This window comes from Globicephala melas, chromosome 11 (genome assembly GCF_963455315.2).
Source record: "Globicephala melas chromosome 11, mGloMel1.2, whole genome shotgun sequence".
Lineage (NCBI taxonomy): Eukaryota > Metazoa > Chordata > Mammalia > Artiodactyla > Delphinidae > Globicephala > Globicephala melas.
This window is the reverse complement of record NC_083324.2, coordinates 33,349,576-33,370,963: the sequence shown is the minus strand read 5'-3', so window position 1 is coordinate 33,370,963 and position 21,388 is coordinate 33,349,576. Positions and strand designations below refer to the sequence as shown.

At 41.8% G+C, this 21,388-nt stretch overlaps 1 protein-coding gene across 12 annotated transcripts in view; it reads right to left on the bottom strand.

Moving 5' to 3' along the window:
* ERC2 (ELKS/RAB6-interacting/CAST family member 2) overlaps positions 1-21,388 on the bottom strand; it is a 962,565-nt gene that overhangs the window by 197,790 nt on the left and 743,387 nt on the right. For all 12 annotated transcript variants that reach the window (XR_009565841.1, XR_009565842.1, XM_060308008.1 and 9 more), the window contains one exon: positions 1,747-1,881. Coding sequence is in view for 10 of the 12 variants with exons in the window: in XM_060308008.1 (XP_060163991.1) it covers positions 1,747-1,881 (135 nt within the window). In the remaining 2 variants the exon portion in view is untranslated. The remainder of the gene's footprint in view (positions 1-1,746; positions 1,882-21,388) is intronic.

Here is a 21,388-nt window from a genome sequence, read left to right as displayed (position 1 = left end):
TATCCGGAGACTAACTTTTGTAAAAAATATCACTCACAAGGAAGGTAAATTTGAACTGGTGCCGTGTTTCTAGCAAGACACATTAGTGTATGTGTCTCCGTGATGAAACAAGACGGTTATCTCAGCAGGTTCTTGTGCAAACCACTTCCCCAATTTGCCTCCAAACCTTCTTTCCGTCCCTATAGTGCTCTGTGTTCCTGTTTCTCTGGGGGAAATTCCAGGATGGCCTTCTAGCACCAATAAAGCCTTACACTTACACCTCATGGCAGAAGGTCAAGGAGCAAAGGGCAGGGATCAAGAGTGAGAATGAATTAGTTAGCAGGATGCCAGGTATACTGGGGCAGGTGAGTGTGGGGAGGTGGTGGTGGTTGTGAGGGATGAGAACTGAATAAATAAAACCAAATCAGACCCAAACCACAGACATATGAGATAATGACATAAAATTAATCTCTCTCTCCATTTTGCTGATCTCCAAACTGAGAACCATTTTTGAGAGCTAATGACATAAACCAGTGCCTTTCTGCACTTGGCTTCAGAAACTAAGATGTCCTATGTGGACATCTTCTCCAGGGTTGAGGTCTCTGAGGGCAAATGTTTCCCAGTACGAGGATAGGGCCAAGCTGGGGGCGGGGAGCCCTCCGACTGGAGCTACCTCACTGCACAGCTCCAGGGGGTATATTTTATGTTGTGTGCTATATAAATGATGCCCCCTGGAGTTGTACTACTGGGAAAACACCTTGGAGACTTGGAATCTTAACTTCTCCTATGGGATGGAGTGACATGAGGTAAAAAGGAAACAGAGCCACCTGAAAAAAAATTTTAGGAGTACAACAAGCACCCCTTCCTCCAACAAACAGGTAAACCCCTCCTCATACAGGTAATTCAAATAAACCCTTCCCTCACATATTTAGAAATATAGAACAAAGGCATTCACATTTACCCAGATGATTCCATTCCATTACCTATGACCCCATCCCTCTTAAAATTTACTGTATACGTTAAACTACTTTAAAAAAAGGTCATAGCACAATAAAGGAGGAATTACTGTCAATATTGATTATATTATCCTGCTAGTTTGCATTTAATTTCATAATTTCCACAAAATTTACCTTCAAGAGTGTTAATGCTAAACATAAATAGTTTTTGCATGTGGTGGGTGAATGTGAATATCGTTGAAAACCACAGGAGGGCTGTGTTTTTGTCAATCCATCTCTTCACTTCTTTACTTAGTTAAGGGAGAAGATAGGGTCCAAATCAAATAAACTGGACCCCTTGACTTCACTGGCTAAAATGAAGCAAAACTGATTTCTTTTCATGTTATTTTACCCCACTTTTAATTTGCATCACTAAGGAACTTTCTAGGACTGTTCTCACCAAACTCAAGGCTCCTCTGATTGCCAAGCTCATGGAAACAAAGTGCTTTCTCTTAAAACTCTGAAACAGACATTCCAAAGTAAGCCACCATTAGATACTGAGCCAGCAACAGACTACATATCTATGAAAGAAGAAAGGAGAGGAGGAAAGAAAATGCATAACATAAACAAGAACAGACAAAACCTTAAAGAGGAAGGAGAAAGGAAAACATTTAGATTCCTTGAGTGATGGAAATAAATACCAAAGCTATTAGTTTCAGTTCAAAGAACGTATCACTTTATGCTGTTTATTATTTCTTGAGGATTATTTATTTTATCTTAGAATATCCAAAGGGTAAAAGGGGCCTTGGAGGTAAGCGGCAATGAAACTGACCTGGTCAGGAGAGGGCCTGTGATTGGAATGTTGCGACCTCCCAGGAGATCGGTGGTGGTGGTGATGGTGGTGGTGGTGGTAGTGGTGGTGGTCCTCATCATAGTTGTCCGCCATCAGCTTCATTCTGTTCTGGGTCTGCACAGAACAAAAACCAGGGAAGATTCCGTCAGGAGCTAGAAGACCAGCCAGAGAGACTCAGGGCATAATTACAGCACCTATAGGGCTCCCTTTGTTCCTTTTTTAGGAACAGTTCTCATTTTTAGTTACACTGAAACTTAACAAAGAATGCACCATGCCATGAGCTTTGGCGAAAGAGGTTTTGTCACATCCTTGAAGCCCCTACGTTGCTGGATCTCCATTCAGAGCCATAAGTGTACTTCCCCCACAAGATTTAAAAGGCAATAAATGGACACATACGAAAGTGCTTTGTTTTATGTTATCAAGCGATCACAGAGGTCCGGAGTAAGCCTGCAGTCCCATATCGTCAATGGTCACATCCTACACTCTAGAGCAAGCAAGAGAGGGAAGCCCTGGATGAAAAGATGGAAAAGGCCTGGATGGAGACACAGAACTACAGACAAACAGTGGCCTTGCAAGACAAGGCCGAGAAATCCACTTAAAAGCTGCCGAATGCAAAAATACTGGTGGGGATGGTTTGTTACCATGATGACTTCCAGGGAAAGGGCACTCGATGGACATTTTAACTGATATTGTTCTTTGAAGAAATTAAGCAAAAAAAAAGCGAAGTTGATGGAGAAGAGCTTTACTCCCTGTTATGTTTGTCACATGAGACAACTAGGTGTCAGAGTTAAACCCCAAGGGCCATAGAATTGTATTGTTTTATTATGTAGGGCAAGAAAGAGACCCACGGATCCATCGACCTAACAGGGTCACAGAATCTAGAAAACTGCCTAAAGACCATGGAAAAAGGCAGATAAAAATATCCAGCTGGGAAAGCCAGGAAATGTAGGACTACAAGTGTGGGTTTGGAGATAAGGCCGTCTGGGTTCAAGTGTCGCTCCACCTCTTTGCCGATTCCGTGGTCTCCTGAGAGTTAACTATTTCTGTGCCCCAATTTCCTCAACTTCAAAATGGGAGTAACAGTACCCCCTTCCCTGCGGTTGTTCTAAGGAGAAAATGATGCGATGGACTTCAAGTCAGTCCAGGCTCTGGCACGTAATGGGCGTGAAATAAAAGTCATGCTGTTATTACTATTACTGTTGCTGTTGTTTACTGGAAGACACTTCTCCTTCTTAATACATGTGGTTTCCTTTGCCTGTGACACCTCCCCCAGACACCTTCCCTTGCTTCTAACTTCTGTCTCTGGCCTTTTCCTGACCCCACCCTTGAGAGCAGGTGACGTGTGCCTCCTACTTACCACCCCTCTCTAACCACCGATTTATCTGTCCATTTGTCAGTAAACTTGAGGCTGTTTCTTTCATCTGCCTCTCTCCAGAATCTAACACGGGGCCAAGCAGATGTAGATAACATTATGCATGCTGTTGCAACCAGTGACTGAAAGAAAGAAGGGGCCATAATTCTGAAGGGCGCTGCCATTCTAGAGGCGAGCTGCATGACTGTCCTTAGCCAGGGAAGGTCACTAAGAGTTGAGAACATCTCATGAGTTGCCATAACAATACCACTGGTGGCTCATGACACCAAGCCATCAGCACTTTAAGAGAGCTGGAAGTCAGAGGCTGGCAGAGCCCCCAGCCAGCTGGAATGTTACTACGTAATATAAATAATACTCTGATAATAATTCTGGACCTAGCAGTCTACTCTTATAGTATTTTTCATGTATGATCTTAACTTAACCTCAAAACTTTCCTGGGAGGAATTATTACTATCTTCATTTATAGCTAGGAAATCAAGGCACAGATGTCAGCCCCCAGAGGCTCTTTCTTGACATAGAACACGGAGATTTTCCGGGCCTTCCAATTCTCAATCACTAGGCTTTTCTCTTAGCCGTGTTGCTAGCAAAAAAAGGCAACAGCCGAACAGGTAGACATAGCTTTCTCATAAATGTTTTGGAAACACCTCACGTCGCAATTCTATGTGACAGAGGATGTCTCATGATTTACTCACTCCATTTTTTAAAAATGTGTACGGTATTTGAAAGGCCCCAGAGCGGACGTAAAAACATGCGTGTATGTGGATAAAAACAATAAAAGTAGAGGGAAAGAGCCACCTAAAAATCGAATTAAAATATCTCAGGCAACCGTTGGCAGCTGACAGCATTTCCATCCTTCACTTGTCCACTTAAAGTGTCAGAAGACCCAATGGACAAGTTACATCTTATGAGAAACAGCAGGTCAGTGGAGCTGTTGCCGACCAAGTGCTGAGATTCCCCTATCCGGGAATCTCTCATACACGAGATTGTGAAATTCAGCGTTTACACCTAAAATTCCAGTAGTGTCAGGAGCCTATACTTTTGAACTCATGAACTAATAAATCTGGAATTGTTTCTTCTAATAGAATTCTAAAAGTCTGAAGGGAGCTGTAAGATCTGCTATGGTCAAGAAGGAAGGGACTCGCCCAAGAATGAATGATGAAGCCTAAATGAACAAATAATAACTCTGCTATTGTAAACATCATAATGCCCTTATCCTTTGGGGAAGCTCCTGTGATTTTACGAGATTATTTTCTTACCAGCGACAAGCTTAAAGTTCCCTACCTTTGAACTGTATCCCATAAAAGAATGTACAAGCTAAACAAGATGCTATACGCAGTCCTAAATGTGTCTGCTGAAATGAGGTGTTGGAGAATAGGCATGTCATGGGATAAAGACTGTAAATGAATGATGTCATCTTTCCAATTTGGTGCTGAAATATAAATAAACCACGTTGTTCATGTGAATACCAGATCTGGGGGAAATGTACACAGAGCAATTGTGAGCGGAAGAGGCTTCTTTTGATTAGTCTGGGCTGGAAGAGAAGAGTGTGAAATGGAGATGAAAAATGAGAGTTTAGCCTGATATTTTAGACCGTTTTTATTTATCTTGCTTGTAGCACGTCCCCTAAACTATGACCGATTTCTTACAGGCTGGTGGCTAGTTTTCCCTTCCGTAGAAAAGTTTGACCAAATCCTGCCCATTTAACTGTGAAATTGGAAATGGATCTCTTAAAAAATTTTTTCAATCTACACTACCTATCCTCATCTCCACACAATTATATTGGTTTCCTAACACACCAAGAATGGTCTAGAAGGATAGAAAGCCATGAATAACATTCCCAAAAGGTGGATGGAAGAAAAACTGCAGAAAATTTAAAGAAGGATTGGAACAAGGATACTATTCGTTCAAATATTTCCAGACACGTTTACCAGGTGATGGTTCACATCCCTGTGGCCATCAGAGATATACAAGGTGCCCACCACAAAGCCTTAGACAGCAAATCCTCGGGGCAGTCATAACTGAAATCCCGGGAAAGCTAATATAGAGTTGGAACTAGATAGCTTTCCACAGCTCTGCACTTGGCAACTCATGGCCTCATTTAGTAATTCACTGAAGCCCATTTTTATTTCCTTTTCAGGGTTTACCAAACTGCTGACCTGACACGTTCGCCCTGGCTAACTGTGTTATATTGGTTTTACTGTATTATGTCATGACTGCTGAGACAAATCTCATCAGATTTCATTTTCTACTTCCTCTTTCTTCCAGGCGCCACCTTATTGCTCTGGGGCAATAGGTTCCTAACGGTTCTCCTGCTACACTCTTGCCTCGCATTGAACACAATCTGTAGTCAAGAGTGACATCAGACCTCTGTTACGACCTGGCTTTAGATTCCTCAGAGGCTCCCCACTGCCCTCAGGAAAGAGCCCCATCTCCTCCGTAGCTTATGAAGCTCTTGTGAGGTAACTGCTGTTCACCTCTCGGCTGCCTATCCTCCCCTCCCTGCCCTGGGACAGGCTGATCTCTGGTCCTGTCATGCCTTTTATTCTCTCCCCCTTTACCTGGGTTATACTCATTAGTTCTTCTGGTCTTAGCTTCAACACCATCACCTCCAGAACCACTTTCCGTAAGTCCACCTCAGAAGGGATTAAGTGCCCCTCTACTGCCTCTCCCAGAATGCTGTACCCACCCCCACCCGCTTCCATCATAGCACTTATGGCAATGAATGGTAAGTAGTCACGTGTTTTCTGGGCTTTCTCTGTCACTAGGTTGAAATCCTCTTGAGGGAAGCACTAGGTGTGAATTACCCTTGGACTCACCACCTAGCACAGAGTCTGGTATATAAGTAGCAAGTAAATGTGTGTGGAATAAATGTGTAAATGTACGAAGGAATGAACAGGCCACTTTGGAACAGATGAAAGGAAAAAAATACACAATTAGCATCTATGACGAGCCAGGTGAGTATGTAACTCTTCATGTGATGGTTTAACCTTCCCTGTTGTGCATCTGGTTTTGGTGGTGGTTGTTCTCGGGAGTGAGGGAGCAGGTTAAATGTATAGTTTCGGAGCTGTTACAAAAGTCAAATTGTTCTTGTTTGAGAAATATTCTGTTCTTGAATATAATGGACCTACTGAAGTACTCCCTGTCTTTGGGTACTTACATCATTCAGAATAAAGAGTGTGGGAGTGTTATGGGGTTCATTTCCTTCCTATCGTCTAGCGTTTGGAAGAACAGGAATCTTTATAGAATACTTCCATTAGCACCCAAAGTCAACCATGGAAAACTGAAACTGTATCCATTAACTGAAATCCCTGATGAACACCATCTGTGAAAAGGTGTCATATACTCCATCTCTCTTGACATTTCTGAAGAGTTTATCCAAGGAGCTCTTGAAACAAAATGAAAATCCTTGATTGACTAGAAACAGACTCAATAGCTTAACAGCAATATGTAGCCATAAAAGTGTAACATTAAAACTGCCTTTAAAATATTTTAGCAAGGTGGCAATAATGAACTATGCTTTGATCAGTCATCTGGATCAAGTTAACAATAAAACCTTCATGACTATGGTTTAAATAAGAAAAAATATATAATAAGATTTGTTGCTATGGGATATGGAGATAATACCATACAATAGCAATTACACTTTCTTCTCTCAGGTTTTCTTTCTCCCTCTTTCCTGCCAGGGAAATCCGAAAGAGTCCAGAACTCTTCTACTGGTCATGTTTCTGTGAAGTTAGAGCAAGGTCAACAGTTCTTGTCTCTGAGTTAAAGATGAAAAAACCAGACAACAACTGAACAGTGAAAAGGAAAGGGATTTCCTGAACATCCACCAGGCCCACACGGCAATGAATCATAACTGAGTGGGGTCTGGGTTCCAATGCTTGGGTCACTCTTGCAGGACAAAATGAAGCAGGAGGGTGAAGAAACTATTAGGGGAATATGCTGCATTAGGGAACCTTATGGGAGTAAGTAAGAATCACTGAAGGGCGTCTGCCTTCTACTGTGGACATTGCACAGAAATTCATTCAACACTCACCAAACTCCTGCAACCGTAAAGACTAAAACAATTACGTGCCAGGCTAAGGGTCTGAGCAGAATGCATTCATTGAATCCTTAGATAGCTATTCTTATGAGCTGTCTTTTACAATTGAGGAAACCAAGCCCATGATCACTCAGCTAGTGAGCAGAAGAACAGGACTTAAACCCAGGTTTCTGACTCCAGAGTCCTACGGTAGTGTATGAAGGGTAAGGTCACAGGCCAGATGCATGCAACAAAGCAAAGATAAATATATGAGGAATTAGAGGATGGACTATAACGCAATATGAGAAGAAAAACAAGGAGAAAGGCTTGGTTTACATGCGTGTCTGGAGGCAGGGGAAATCCCCTCTAGCTAAGGGCTGTGACATCAATAAGGCTCCATAGGTCAGATGACCCTTGAGCCAAGATTTGAAAGTTGGTGTGGACATGGCTAGAAGGAAGAGTGGCCTGGGGAGATTCCATGGTAAACTCACTCTCTAATTGCCATGAGAGGAAAAACAGGTCAATGAGGGGAACTGGAACCCAAAACATCGCGCGCGCGCGCGCGCGTGCGTATGTGTGTGTGTGTGTTGGGATGGTGCTTTCCTCATTCCTTTATTGGATGTGGGGAGAGCAGGAAAAATATTTGAGATGATAATTCCTATCTTATTTCTCAGAATTTACCAGCTTGGGGCATTTTGGAAAGAAGTTAAGAAGAGCCATAGCCATATGCTCACACATGTCAAACTATGGCATCTCTGGGAAAACGGGCCAGGCTCTGGACACCTTTGTATTTACAAATATCTACACAATCTACTGCTGCAGCATCAGTCCTGCCTTGAAAACCGCTCTGACCTCTTCCGACCCATTCAGCTCATCAGTCCTTCCTCCCGTCCATCTGCAGCCAAACAGGACACTGATGAGACTCTCCCCCCCAACTTTGCTGAAGCCGTTTTCCCTTAGTCCTTATTTATAGACAGAACACTAGTAGTCACCATGGCCGGTGTGGCTGCTCTTTTTGTACCTACTCATTAAGTACCCTTATTTTATTTTATTTTTAATTGTTATAGGGAAGTCAGTGCCCCTCCCATACCCTCTTGTTCCACCCTGGAGGTCACCTGTAGATTGAATGGGCAGTCCTGGATGTGCTGTTATCTTCCCACCTCAAGCCCCTGCACCTCTCTCTACATGAGGTCTTTCTCTGATCACAGGGGCAAGTTTCGCCAGGGAACAGGGCAGACAGAAGAGTTGGGCAGTTCATGCCCTTAGAAAAACCCTCAATCTATGAGGGAGGGACGTGATGGAAAAATAACCAGCACCCCCAATCCCTTAGTGGGACCATACTATGGTGTGTTCCAGAATCTCTCAGTAGGTCCCCAGCAGGGTGCAGCCCTGGTTGACTACATTGGGAAACTACCCATTAATACATGTTTATCTGCCTTTCACGTCCCTGTATCATTTCTCACCATGCTTCTTGGGATCACCTCCCAAATAAACTACCTGCACCAAATCCCTGTCTCTGGGTCTGTTTTTATGGGAATCTCAGCAAAAGTCTAAGATCTGCACAGGACTAACATTTCTGTGACTACCAGGCCTTTTCATGGACAGTTCTGAGATTTCTCATTACCTAGGGAGATGGATCTCTCAACTTTCTTAGGCAAGTAACAGAGGCCTAGCACTAACACTGTTGCTGCCGAATATTCACTCTGTGACTCAAACTGAATCACTTTTCCATGAGCCTCAGTTCCTGTATCTATAAAATGGGCAAGAGAGGAAAGAATGTTTTAGCATGAACCAAACTCCACATGAATAGATGTTGATCTGTTCTCCTTCCTTACTGTACTTTTTTGGTAGCTTTTCTTTTCTTTTCTTTTCCCTTCTAAAAGCAAGGGAGGGAGATTATTCTGATAAAGTACTTCCTGCTGTCACCTTAGGAACCTGAGGAATTCCCCAAAGGGTTATGGGCAGCAATTATAGCTGAGAATATCAACAACTCTGTTCCGCTATCACCCAATGCAGCCCATGGGGGCAGAATTATTTACAGAGAAAGACTTCTATGTACTTTTCTAATGATGTAGAGATTAGTGTCCTTAATAGTAGCAGAAGGAAGGCTGGCCCTGTGAGACAGAGCCGCCCGTGAATATCAGTGATAATAACTAGGCTTTCCTAGCCCTTGCTGTGTGCCAAGCACAGCACTTTGCTGTTGTCATCTCTTCTAGTCAGTCACACCAATGCTCTGATGTAGGTTGCCGGGGAGGGGTATATTCAAAATCTTTAATAGCTGCTATCACAGGGGCAGAAGCCCAGAAGAACCAAGAGCAACTCAAATGCATATGACCTTACTATCAGCCCTACTAGAGGCTGCTATCATCCCCACTTTACAGATAAAGAAACTGAGGCTTACCAGTATGACAGCTCTATTTGCCTTCTTTGCTACAATATTGTGAGCTGAGATTGTGGGATAAGTTTGAGAAAAATGCCTTTGTAATGCATGGGTAAAAAGGGAAAGTCAAAGTAAAATAAATAATAGCAGTGGTAGTATTTAGAAAGAAAGAAAGAAACTGAGAAAGACGAAGAAACTTACCCAAGATCATACAAATGATAGATTTGGGATTATGATGTCAGAGCTTCCTAAGTAACCACTCTACCCTACTGCTCAGATTCATAAAGACTGACCCCTTTATTATAAAAATTAAGATTGAGTTGGAAATGGGCTCTGACTCTCTGGACATTGACCCCAATCAGAGCTGATGAGAGAAGCAGCTCATTTTTTTTTTTTTAAAGTTCTCTGTGAAAAGGATGAAACTCAGACACATTATAAAATCTTAATCGAGCCCCAAGGGAGTCCATATTGCTGACCAAGCCCTAATATAAATTCAAAAGTCATTATCCACAATCCACACTAATTTTTAATGCTTTAACCAATACGATGGTTTCAAACCTAGGCTAACACATTAGCAACTGCAGACAACCAAGAAATTTCTAACATCTTGAGCACTGTTGGAGGTGGTGGGGGTCTTGCAGAAAGGGAAGGGCCTAGAAGTTTCCACCACAAAGTTACTTAGTTTAGTGCAGGTCTGTTTAATTAAGTAGTGGACAGCACATGCTATACTTAGCTTTTAAACACTTGTAAAGTCCTCTTCATTCATTTATCTTACTTGTCACTGACAAGCTCTTCAAGGACTGTAACAGTATGCAGAGCATGAAGAGCCTGGGTAAACAAGGCATATTTTATGTTGAGTCTAAACTGTTTCAACTCAGAGAGTCAATAGAGGGTCTCTGAAAAAACTCCAGACTCTCCTACTAACTAAGGACATATTCTGTGCATGGTCTGTTATGAGTTTCTTTAGAAAGTGATCTTCAAAATCAAATCCCAAATTTTCAACTAAAAAGAAAAAAATAAGAAAGAAAAAAGGGAGGCCTGGAAAAAAGGAAGAAAGGAAGGGAGGGAGGGAGGGAAGAAGGAAGGAAGAAAGGAAGAAAAAAGAAAAGAAAGGAGGAAAGAAAAACGAGGAGGCTGTGTGCAGACATTAGAATTCAGACTCTAAAGCTGTGCTGAAAGGAAACCATAAACAAGATGAAAAGATAACCCTCAGAATGGGAGAAAATATTTGCAAATGAAGCAACTGACAAAGGATTAATCTCCAAAATTTACAAGCAGCTCATGCAGCTCAATATCAAAAACACAAACAGCCCAATCCAAAAATGGGCAGAAGAGAGAAAGAGACATTTCTCCAAACAAGATATACAGATTGTCAACAAACACATGAAAGGATGCTCAACATCACTAATCATTAGAGAAATGCAAATCAAAACTACAATGAGGTATCACCTCACACCAGTCAGAATGGCCATCATCAAAAAATCTACAAACAATAAATGCTGGAGTGGGTGTGGAGAAAAGGGAACCCTCTTGCACTGTTGGTGGGAATGTAAATTGGTACAGCCACTATGAAGAACAGTAAGGAGGTTCCTTAAAAAACTAACAACAGAACTACCATATGACCCAGCAATCCTACTACTGGGCACATACCCTGAGGAAACCATAATTCAAAAAGAGTCACGTACCACAATGTTCATTGCAGCTCTATTTACAATAGCCTGGACACGGAAGCAACCTAAGTGTCCATCGACAGATGAATGGATAAAGAAGATGTGGCACACAGATATACAATGGAATATTACTGAGCCATAAAAAGAAATGAAATTGAGTTATTTGCAGTGAGGTGGGTGGACCTAGAGTCTGTCATACAGAATGAAGTAAGTCAGAAAAAGAAAAACAAATACCGTATGCTAACACATATATATGGAATCTAAAAAGAATGGTTCTGATGAACCTAGGGGCAGGACAGGAATAAAGACACAGACATAGAGAATGGACTTGAGGACACGGGGAGGGGAAGGGTAAGCTGGGACGAAGTGGGAGAGTGGCATGGACTTATATATACTACCAAATGTAAAGTAGATAGCTAGTGGGAAGCAGCCGCATAGCACAGGGCGATCATCTCCATGCTTTGTGACCACCTAGAGGGGTGGGATAAGGAGGGTGGGAGGGAGATGCAAGAGGGAGGGGATATGGGGATATACGTATGCATATAGCTGATTCACTTTGTTATACAGCAGAAACTAACACAACACTGTAAAGCAATTATACTCCAATAAAGATGTTAAAAAAAAAAAATCCTGGAGAGCTGAACTGACCAGAACCCAATACTTCTGAATCAAGACCCAGTGAAATTTTATATGTAATACTGCACTTATAGTTGATTAAATATGTTTGACATTGAAAAAAAATAAAAAGATAAAACTGTGCTGACAAGGGAAGTAAAGGTCTTCATTTAATTCATATATCCAACAAATATTTATTATCACTGGTCTAGGCAGAACTGGCATCACCAAATCATCTCCTCAACTAATGAATGTTACAAACTATCTTAGGGTATGGCCTAACAGAACTGGCCAACAGACTGGAAACTGATAGCTCGAATGACTACTCTGAGGGCAACATGAAGGCCGAGCAACCCAGCAGTGCTTCAGGAAGGGACGGAGAGCCTTACACAGGAAGGGCTAAGAAGTGTCCACATACCTGGAGATATGCAAGATGATTCACAGGGAGTAAGTGGGGTTTTTTCATAGTTATGCGTTTGCTATAAAATATATCTGAATAAATTATAACCACATCCAACAGAGAATTCACAGAAATTATGTCATGGAAAACCTTGGGAAGGCAGTTTTCTAAATGACAGAAGCTTGAGACACCCTCATCAGAAGGAAAGAGCGAAGCAACTGACAATGAGTTGGGTTACAGAGAGCAGACACTAGAGATTCAGAGCAGCCCAGAGAGAGCAAATGCATCCTGAAGAGCTGTGAGAGTACACAAGGACGTTTCTCCTACAGGGGCTTTTGAGCTCAGCACAGAAATGGGAGCAAATGCAGCCCTGGCCGGCTCCAGTTCTGAAGCTGAGTGGAAGGGCACAAACCCAAGACCTCCTCTGTACCTCATCCCCTACAAAACAAAACAAATGACAACAAATCGGGTAGAGAAGGGAGGGTGTGAGCAATGCAAAACATGTGGTGGGGCTGCTGGCCAGTGCTGAACACAGAGAGAACCCCAGGGAGAGGGGTGGTGAGATGGCCAGGAGGGGTTTGGCAGGGCAGAGGGGGTCTGGCAGCCGGAGGGTGAGAGGAAGACAGAGGGAGAGACAGCTAGGGCTTTGGACAGGGAACAAACCCCTCTCCCCAGCTGGTCTCACACTTGGGTAAAACAACTGGAGAAAATGTAAACACGCTCATTAGTACTTTTCCAATCAGTTGAAAAACAAATGGGAAGAGAGAAATGGCAGTGGAGTGTCCCAAATACCAAATCTATGAAACATTCCCTCCGGCGTTTATCTTCTCGTTGGGTTGCTTGCTGTGCTGTCCTCCCTCCGTCTGGATTTCAGTACCCTTACTAGCTTTATATGGGATACTCTGAATTTGCCCTAACTAGGACCAATTTAGTTCTACATGGAAGGAGAGTCTGAGTCACATGTTCCACTCTGGATAGGTCTCCATAGACCCTCCCAGAGACACACAAACAACACAGGCATGTCATTCGCAGGTCCCCTCACATGCTTCTCCAGGCTGATATTCCCCCAGCACACAAGAATGAAAACTCATTTAAAACCATCACCTCTTCTCCTATGAAATCTTACCCCCAAAGAAGAGGCAAAGTGGAACATCTGGGTTTTTGGATCTGAAAGCAAGCCAGTTTCCAGAAAGGATGATATTATGTTCTAATTTCATCTGGAAATGCCTAGGGTGTTGACTCATGTTGTCTTTTGTTGTGTGTGTGTGTGTGTGTGTGTGTGTGTGTCTCCCAACACATCAAATTAATTCATCAAAATATATTTTGACAGACTCTAGGTGCATCCACCTCACTACAAACGACTCAATTTCGTTTCTTTTTATGGCTAATATTCCATTGTATATATGTGCCACATCTCTATCCATTCATCTGTCGATGGACATTTAGGTTAGAGTCTGTCATACAGAGTGAAGTAAGTCAGAAAGAGAAAAACAAATACCGTATGCTAACGCATATATATGGAATCTAAAAAAAAAAAAAATGGTACTGCTGAACCTAGTGGCAGGGCAGGAGTAAACATGTAGATGCAGAGAATGGACTTGAGGACACGGGGGGAGGGGAGGGGGAAGCTGGGGCGAAGTATATATCGACATATATACACTACCGAATATAAAATAGATAGCTAGTGGCAAGCAGCCGCATAGCACAGGGAGATCAGCTAGGTGCTTTGCGACCACCTAGAGGGGTGGGATAGGGAGGGTGGGAGGGAGGCTCAAGAGGGAGAGGATATGGGGATATATGTATACATATAGCTGATTCACTTTGTTATACAGCAGAAACTAACACAGTATTGTGAAGCAATTATACTCCAATAAAAATCTATTGAAAAAAAAAGAATACATTTTGAAAATCAATTTCTCTTAGTTATCTGTTTAAGGTTGACTCCAAAAAGCCTGGTCTTCCATGACCCTGGAGTTGAAATAGCATAACTACAAAAAAATCCAAAAGTATTTAAACTTGAATCTAAACAAAAACAGATATTAAAGTACTACGTAACTAAAGTTTCTTCAAAGCGCTAGGTGGACGTGGGTAACTGGAAAGTTGAGATTTCAGCCGCTGTTTCAAATCTCTCTCCTACAAATGAGGACTTGCCAGAATAATCCAGATTCATGTAAAGTTAGGCTAGACCGCACCTTAAATCAGTGACTCCAAGTTCACTATTTTACAGAAGGGGAGAATGAGGCTCCAGGAGGTTGAACATTAGTCAATCACAAACCCAGGAGAAAGCCCCAGAACACCTGACTGCGGACCCCAGGCCCTTCCCCTGCCCCTGGCTGCCTTCCCATTTGATTTGCACGTGTAGACAAGTCCACCGTGCCCATGACCAGGAATACCACAGGCCCATCTCATGTCTTTCATTTTGCATTCCAAAGTACTATGGTATTAATTTCCATTCTTGCAGTCTGAACAGCATCAAACACCTAATCACTTTGGTCTCAATGCCTACAGATAGGTTAAGGAATTTTCCATCTTCTTTGAAATATGAGCCTTAGTTTTCCAGCAGAACTACTGCTTTAGCTTTCTAATTTCTTCTTTTTCTATAACATCTATACTTTTCTATTATAGGAATCAAACATGCTAGATATGAACAATTAAATAGTATAAAACAGTTTATTTTTTAAAATTCCCCCTTCTCCTACCCCAATATCCACTCCCACTTCTAAGGATTTTTGCCAGTCTTTCCAGAACATTTTTGTGCATAATGCAAGCAAGGAAATATGCACACCCTTTAAAAATAAAATGTCCAAGAAGTCTTGGCCATCTCTCCATGTCAAGATCATGTAGAAATACCTCATTTTTAATGGTTATGTATGATTCCATTCTATGCGGTCCTCTATCAATGCACTAAAACAGCGGGCAGAAATCTTTGTTTATTTTGTTCAAAGATTTATCCCAAGCACCTAAAACGCTGCCGGGCACATAGTCAGCACCAGTAAATATTAGTTGAATGAGCGATGAACGTTTGGGTCATTTCCAGTTTTTCATTATTCCAACAATGCCTCAAAGAATACTCTTCCAAAAGGACAGCTTTGCCTGTCCTCATGCGCTTGTTCTCAACAAGGATGGATGCTGAAACGTGTAACAGTTGTTTCTATAATGTACTAGGAAAAGAGAGATTCAGTAGAGATCCCATTTTAAACTTTGAAAGATCTTACCAAATTTCCCTGCAAAAATGTTGGTCAACTTCCAGTCTGCACCTCTTTGCCTACACTGTGCCAACACAGAATCTCTTCAAACCCTTTAATCTTCAGAAGTCTAATCCATGAAGAACTGTATCTCATTCGTATTTCCCTAATTATAATTTGAGGCTGAGCATCTTCTCATTAATTTATTGGCCATTTCTATTTCACTATCAGAGGAGCCTCCTTTTCACGTCCTTTTGTCCTCTTTTTGGGGGGTTTGTTGGGGACATTTTCTTATTGGTTGTGAGAATAATTGTATACATAAGGAAAATCTGTGGGAGCTGCTTTCAGGAAGGGAAGAGCCTAACTACAAAAGGGAAGAAGGTATATAAGAACAGGCTATGGGAGGAGAAGGAAGTATGCACAGACAGAGGTGACTTGAGGGTACCTTGGAACCCAATCATTCAAACACATTACCATCTGACATGTTCACTTAAGCAGGAGAGAAAAGGGGGAAATATTAGCTAGTTGGTGTTTTGGAATGCAAAAAGAGTCAGTCCCCTTCCCTTTGTGCCACAGCTCTAGCAGCTGCTGGTTACTGGTGGACCGTTAGCAGGAGTCCTAGCGTTAGCAGCCAATATGGTCCTTTACTCCTCTGCGAAAGACTTTGGGTTTCTTCAAAGTCTAGGCCATCCGTGGGAGAGTGTTGGGTATGTTAATGCCATTCATCATGCATGTGTTGCTGGAAAGAATTAATATAACCCTCTTTCCTCAAACAGGAATTCCCTGCATAGCAGCCCTGGTGGATGCGTTACCATTAGAGATGGGAAACTCCGTACCTAATGACACAATTTATTAAATGGCTTAAATGGGATGTTCCTCCTCCTCCGTACATATTTTGAGCTTTTTGGTTGCAGTTTTCTAATTCTGCCTTTTGGAGGGGACCCAGGTCTTTAGACATTTAAATACAGCTATGCCCTTGATCTCTAGCTTACATAGCCTAACCATTCTTTGCCCTCTCAACCAGTCATCCTCCACTTCTTTTAGTCCCCTCTCTGTACCCTAACATACATGGGGTTATTACAGTGTGACAGGGCTCCTCTTAGAGAATAATTCCCTGAACAGAGTCTGAATCCAAGTCTTCACATGTGTCCTTACCTGTGCTAAACACTATTTTAAAACAATCAATACATTCTTACATTTCATTGATTTCTTAGCATCTGCTGTACAATGATGACTAATATTCAAATCTGCAATTGATTAAACTCATATCCTGGTGGCAGTTTCCCTTCCATTCACACACACACACACACACACACACCCACCCCTGAATTTTAATTCTAAATATAAACTTCATTGTTTTCATTACTGAATATTTGCTTTACATTTATCTTAACTAAACTTGCTAAGATACTTGTCAATTCTAATCTTGTCTTCCACTGTTTTAGCTAACCTTCCCAGCTTTGAGGCATCACGCTTTCAAAAAGTGTATTATCAAAGGCTGTATACGATGGTGACAGTTGGGCACCTCTGGCAACCTCCCTGCTGACATGACAGGATTCCCTAACCAACCTGCCTAGGGTTGAGTTGTTTAATCATCTGGTAAAAAGTACACACACACAGACACACACACACACACAAGTTGGTGTTGAATGCTTAGCTGAAATCCTGCCTTTGTATTAACCTTCCAAAAAACAGTGTGAGTTTGGCAATACCTAATCTTAGTGAACAAATAAAGATTAGAAATTATCAATTTTATTCCAAGTTTCATAAACCACTGACTGAATAACTTGTTCTGGAATCTGGGTGTGGATCAATATCAAACCTACAGTACTTCGTAAACACATTTTTCTTTTCAGCACTTGGTGGTAATGCTCAGGAGGTGGGTACAATTTAGAAAAGCTTAAGAAAAGGGAAAGTTAATTTTCCTCCTTTAGGCACTTTCATACACTGTTGGCAGGATCGTAAATTGGTATAAACTTTTTCAAGGGCAACTTGGCACTACCTATGAAAATTCCAAATAGGCACAGGCTGGGGTCTAAAAGTCTCCTGAAAAGCAAGTTGGACAGATACACAGGAATGAAAAGGATACAAGGATATTCACTGGATGTGGATCACAGGAGCAATTAATGAGAAGTAAACAAAATACCCATAACATCAAATTACTGAATATTCATTACTCATATAGTAGAATCTTCAGAAGCCATTCAAGAGTGATGTATATTTATATTCATCAGAAGGAAAGAGTATCACAAAATATAGTTGAATGGACAGTGAAGCAGGTGGGAAAACAACATGTCCATATAGGTATGTGTGTATATGGATACACACATACATACTTGCATATGTGAGCAAAGTCCAGAAAGATGAGCACAAAATACTGACGGTTATTGTTAGGTGCTTGAATTTCAGGGAGTTGACTTCCTCCTTTCTTTCTTTCTATATTATTTGAATGTTTAATAAATGACAGGAAATAATAAATGAAAGAATAAAAACTTTTCTGTGCTCCATATACAAAATTGCTGATATATAAGTTGTTTCTCAGATTAGGGGGGAATGGTATCAAAATAATTTTAGTTTAGGGGAAGAGATTCCTGAGACTGACCTTGGAGAACTTAGACTTCTGCTGTCTTCTATTTTGGTGAACTTCAAAAAACAGAACAGGCCACAGCTCCCCTCCTTTCAGCCTGGTCCTTTAAAATTCTGATTACTCTTAACCAATCTCTCTCTAGTCTAGCAAACTAGCACAGTAAACTTCCTCCAGGAGAGACAATGAACAAACCTGGCCCCTATCAAATACTAAAGAATGCATGTCCTTCACAGTTGGAATGAATGTCCTGGCTGTAGCTACACAATACCGTTGGCTGGAAAAGGAAGGGTTCCCAAGGTCAGGCTCAGGACCAATGCACTAGTGCCAAATTCAAATCCTCCCCCAAGAGCCCTAGGGCCCTCATCTGGATCAAGTCAGTGTCCATCTGAGTTTTGCATCATGGGCCAAAGATTGGGAGTATCTCTTTGCTGGGTCTTTTCAAGATGAGAGAGTTAACAGTAGATCTCTGACTTTAGGAAATATCTTGTAATAACACGGCATTGCAGTAATGTATAGGCTAAACTCATGCAAAAAATATTTGTCTCATTCCCACACACTGAACTTGATAATTACATAGGAGCTGGATATTAAGGACCCAGAGATAAAGGAGTGGGTTAAAAAGCATAATTACGGCTCAGAAATAGCACGTGCCTGAGGACATTTCCGACCAGGTCCCACTCAATCAACAACAACAAAAAACAGCACCCAAAATCAAATGGTAGGCACTCTCTCTAGCTCCGCCCCCACCCCGCCCCTTTCTCTCTCTTTCCCCCTTATTTTGGGAAATAAACCATGAAAAGAATCATGCACCATAATGATCATTTAGGAACAAACTTGAGATGGAAACTGGTAGCAAAATAAGGTCCTTAGTTCTGGAATTTTAAGGTTAAAGGCCCAAGGATCTCCTCTCAGGTCCTGAAACATTATAGGACACTATTTGACATCTGTGCTTCCGAGAAAAGACCGAAAATGTCCATGTCTCATGGGCTGTTTAACTGAAGGAAGCTATTATTTTATCCTTAATATGGTGGGGGTGAGGATGCATTAATGAAAGACTCAAATCATTACTGGCCAACTACTCTTAAGCATGCAGAAAACAAGACCATGACCTGGGAGGTGCCCAAGCTTCATCAAATGCAGGGCAAGGTCTCATGGGCAGAAATGACCCAGGAATTGAATCTCAGAAGCCACTTTATCATTCATCAAAAATGCTGGTTTCAAACTTGCTTCACGTTGACAGTTTTCATATCTTACTCTCCCTGAAGAATACGGAGTAGTTCCCTATCATCTTGTTTGTCAGATAGAAACAGTTCAGCTGCCAGGCAAGGCCAACCTCCCTCTTTCCTCCTGAACAAGTGACCTCTTCCCAGCTTCCTCCACAGAAACTCTCCACAAGGATGCTCTATTTCTAATCCCACGTCCACACCCATTCATCTCTACCCTGGTGCTTCCCTTGTCAGGAGCGACTCCTCCCTACAAAACCAGGTCACAGCCAGGCTCAAATGTACCCTGTTAAGACAATTTCCACAACTGGAAGTATCCTGGAGAATAAAGAAAAGTAGAAGTAGAGTCAGAAGGCCTGGATTAAATGGTCAAAGTTAAGTCACTTAATAGCTGTTTAACTACCAGCAAGTTACTCAACCTCTCTGATTCTGTGCAAATGGCATCGTCAGCCTAGGCTGCTCGATATCAAGAGAGGTGCTCTAGGTACCTGAGTTCAGTCTGTGGCTTCTGATTCCTTTTTATAGCCCTAGAATGTCTGGAACAAGGCTCAAATTCTCTTTGTGCTGAGTAACCTCTGTTGATCAACTGTCTCTCTTACCCATTGTCATTGTGTGCCCTGTGCTGACAGGCTTATTTCCACTCCCACCCTCACTCCTGTTACATGGTCCTGTATCAGCCCCCAGTTCCACCTCTTCTGGTTACAATTGCAGCCAAAGGCCAGCCCAAACCCTGCCATTCACTTTACGTTTACAGTAGCTGAATTTGCAAGGATATCTATAAAGAGAGAGTGAGCATTTGGTGACCCAAGGATTCCCACCTTCAGGGGCGTAAGGGTTGCTGGTCTCCTTTAGTACCTCAATGCCTCCCAAATGCTGGTCTGTCAGTGGGATCCATCAGCTTTTAGTGTCCTTCCTCTGAAATTCTGAGAGTGTAGGTCATTGGGTTGGCCCTCCAGTTGGTATTTGGTGAAGGTGGGGAAGAATCTCAAATGTCCATGTCAAAAGAGAGCCAGGTTTAGGAACTGCTGCTGCAGTTAATGTAACTATTTTAAACTTTAAGCCACACATAAATTCTTTTTGAGAATTATGCCTGAGACAGCCAGAAACATTACAGAGAACCAGAAATTCCTTTTATTTTCCACTGTAATTTGTGACCTTCCTTCTTTATCTATGAGACTATGGGTCACAGCATTAAGACTTGTGGAAGTTCCAAGCTGGGAATAACTTAGAAAAGGTCCAGTATTTTTCACTATTTGTTCTTGGTATGCTACTACTGAAGAATAATCAGGAAAGAATCCTTTCTTCCTCTTTCTCAAGTTTTCTCACTTCTTTAGGGATGCCTCTGTGAAGTTTTGGGAAGCTTATATGCCATAAAGATCCTGGCGTTGTTGAGTATAAAATCCAGCATGAGCATATTCTGACTCTGTCCCTGAATAAGTGTGTGGTTTTTGTTTGGTTTGTTCCAGAAGCTCTTTCTTTGATTTACGTTTCAGCAGTGTAAAGGATGTGAGAAACACCTTAACTTCCTGGCAAATTTTTAGGAGAATACTGCTTTAAATGGAGAATGAGCCCTCTGCTTTCCCAGAACTTTTCTCTGCATTCTCTGACTTTGGGAACAAAATATAATACTTAAAAAACAAACAAATGAAGGAATCAACAAAAAGCAATAGAATTTAGACCCAAGACTTTACTTCAGAGGGTTCAAGGTAAGGAGAGTAATTGCCTACAAATCAATCAACAGACGGAGCAAAGGAGGGGAAAAGATGTTGTGCTGTTTCCTTGATCCCTATCTGAATTCCCAGAGTTCCACAGAACATTCCAAAAGTAATTTGGCTTTTGTGCACAGTGTACAGGGACTAACATTTTTCAACAGAATTTCATAAGGAGATAGGATAATTTTGGATCCTGCTCTCAGCAGAAGCTGAAAACTGGGTGCTGCTAAGAGGACAGAAATGGTCTTTTTTACATGACCACTCTTCTGAAAAACCACCCCAGGGGTGGAAAATCGCCTGCCCTAACCACACTGAGAATCATGGTGGATTTGCCCAAGAGAATTCCTGCTCATAAAAATCTGCAAAACAGATCTGTTAGAACAAAACTGTAATTACAAACAGAGCAAGAATCTCACTTAAATAATTTTGCAGCTATAATGCCAACTGATTCAATAA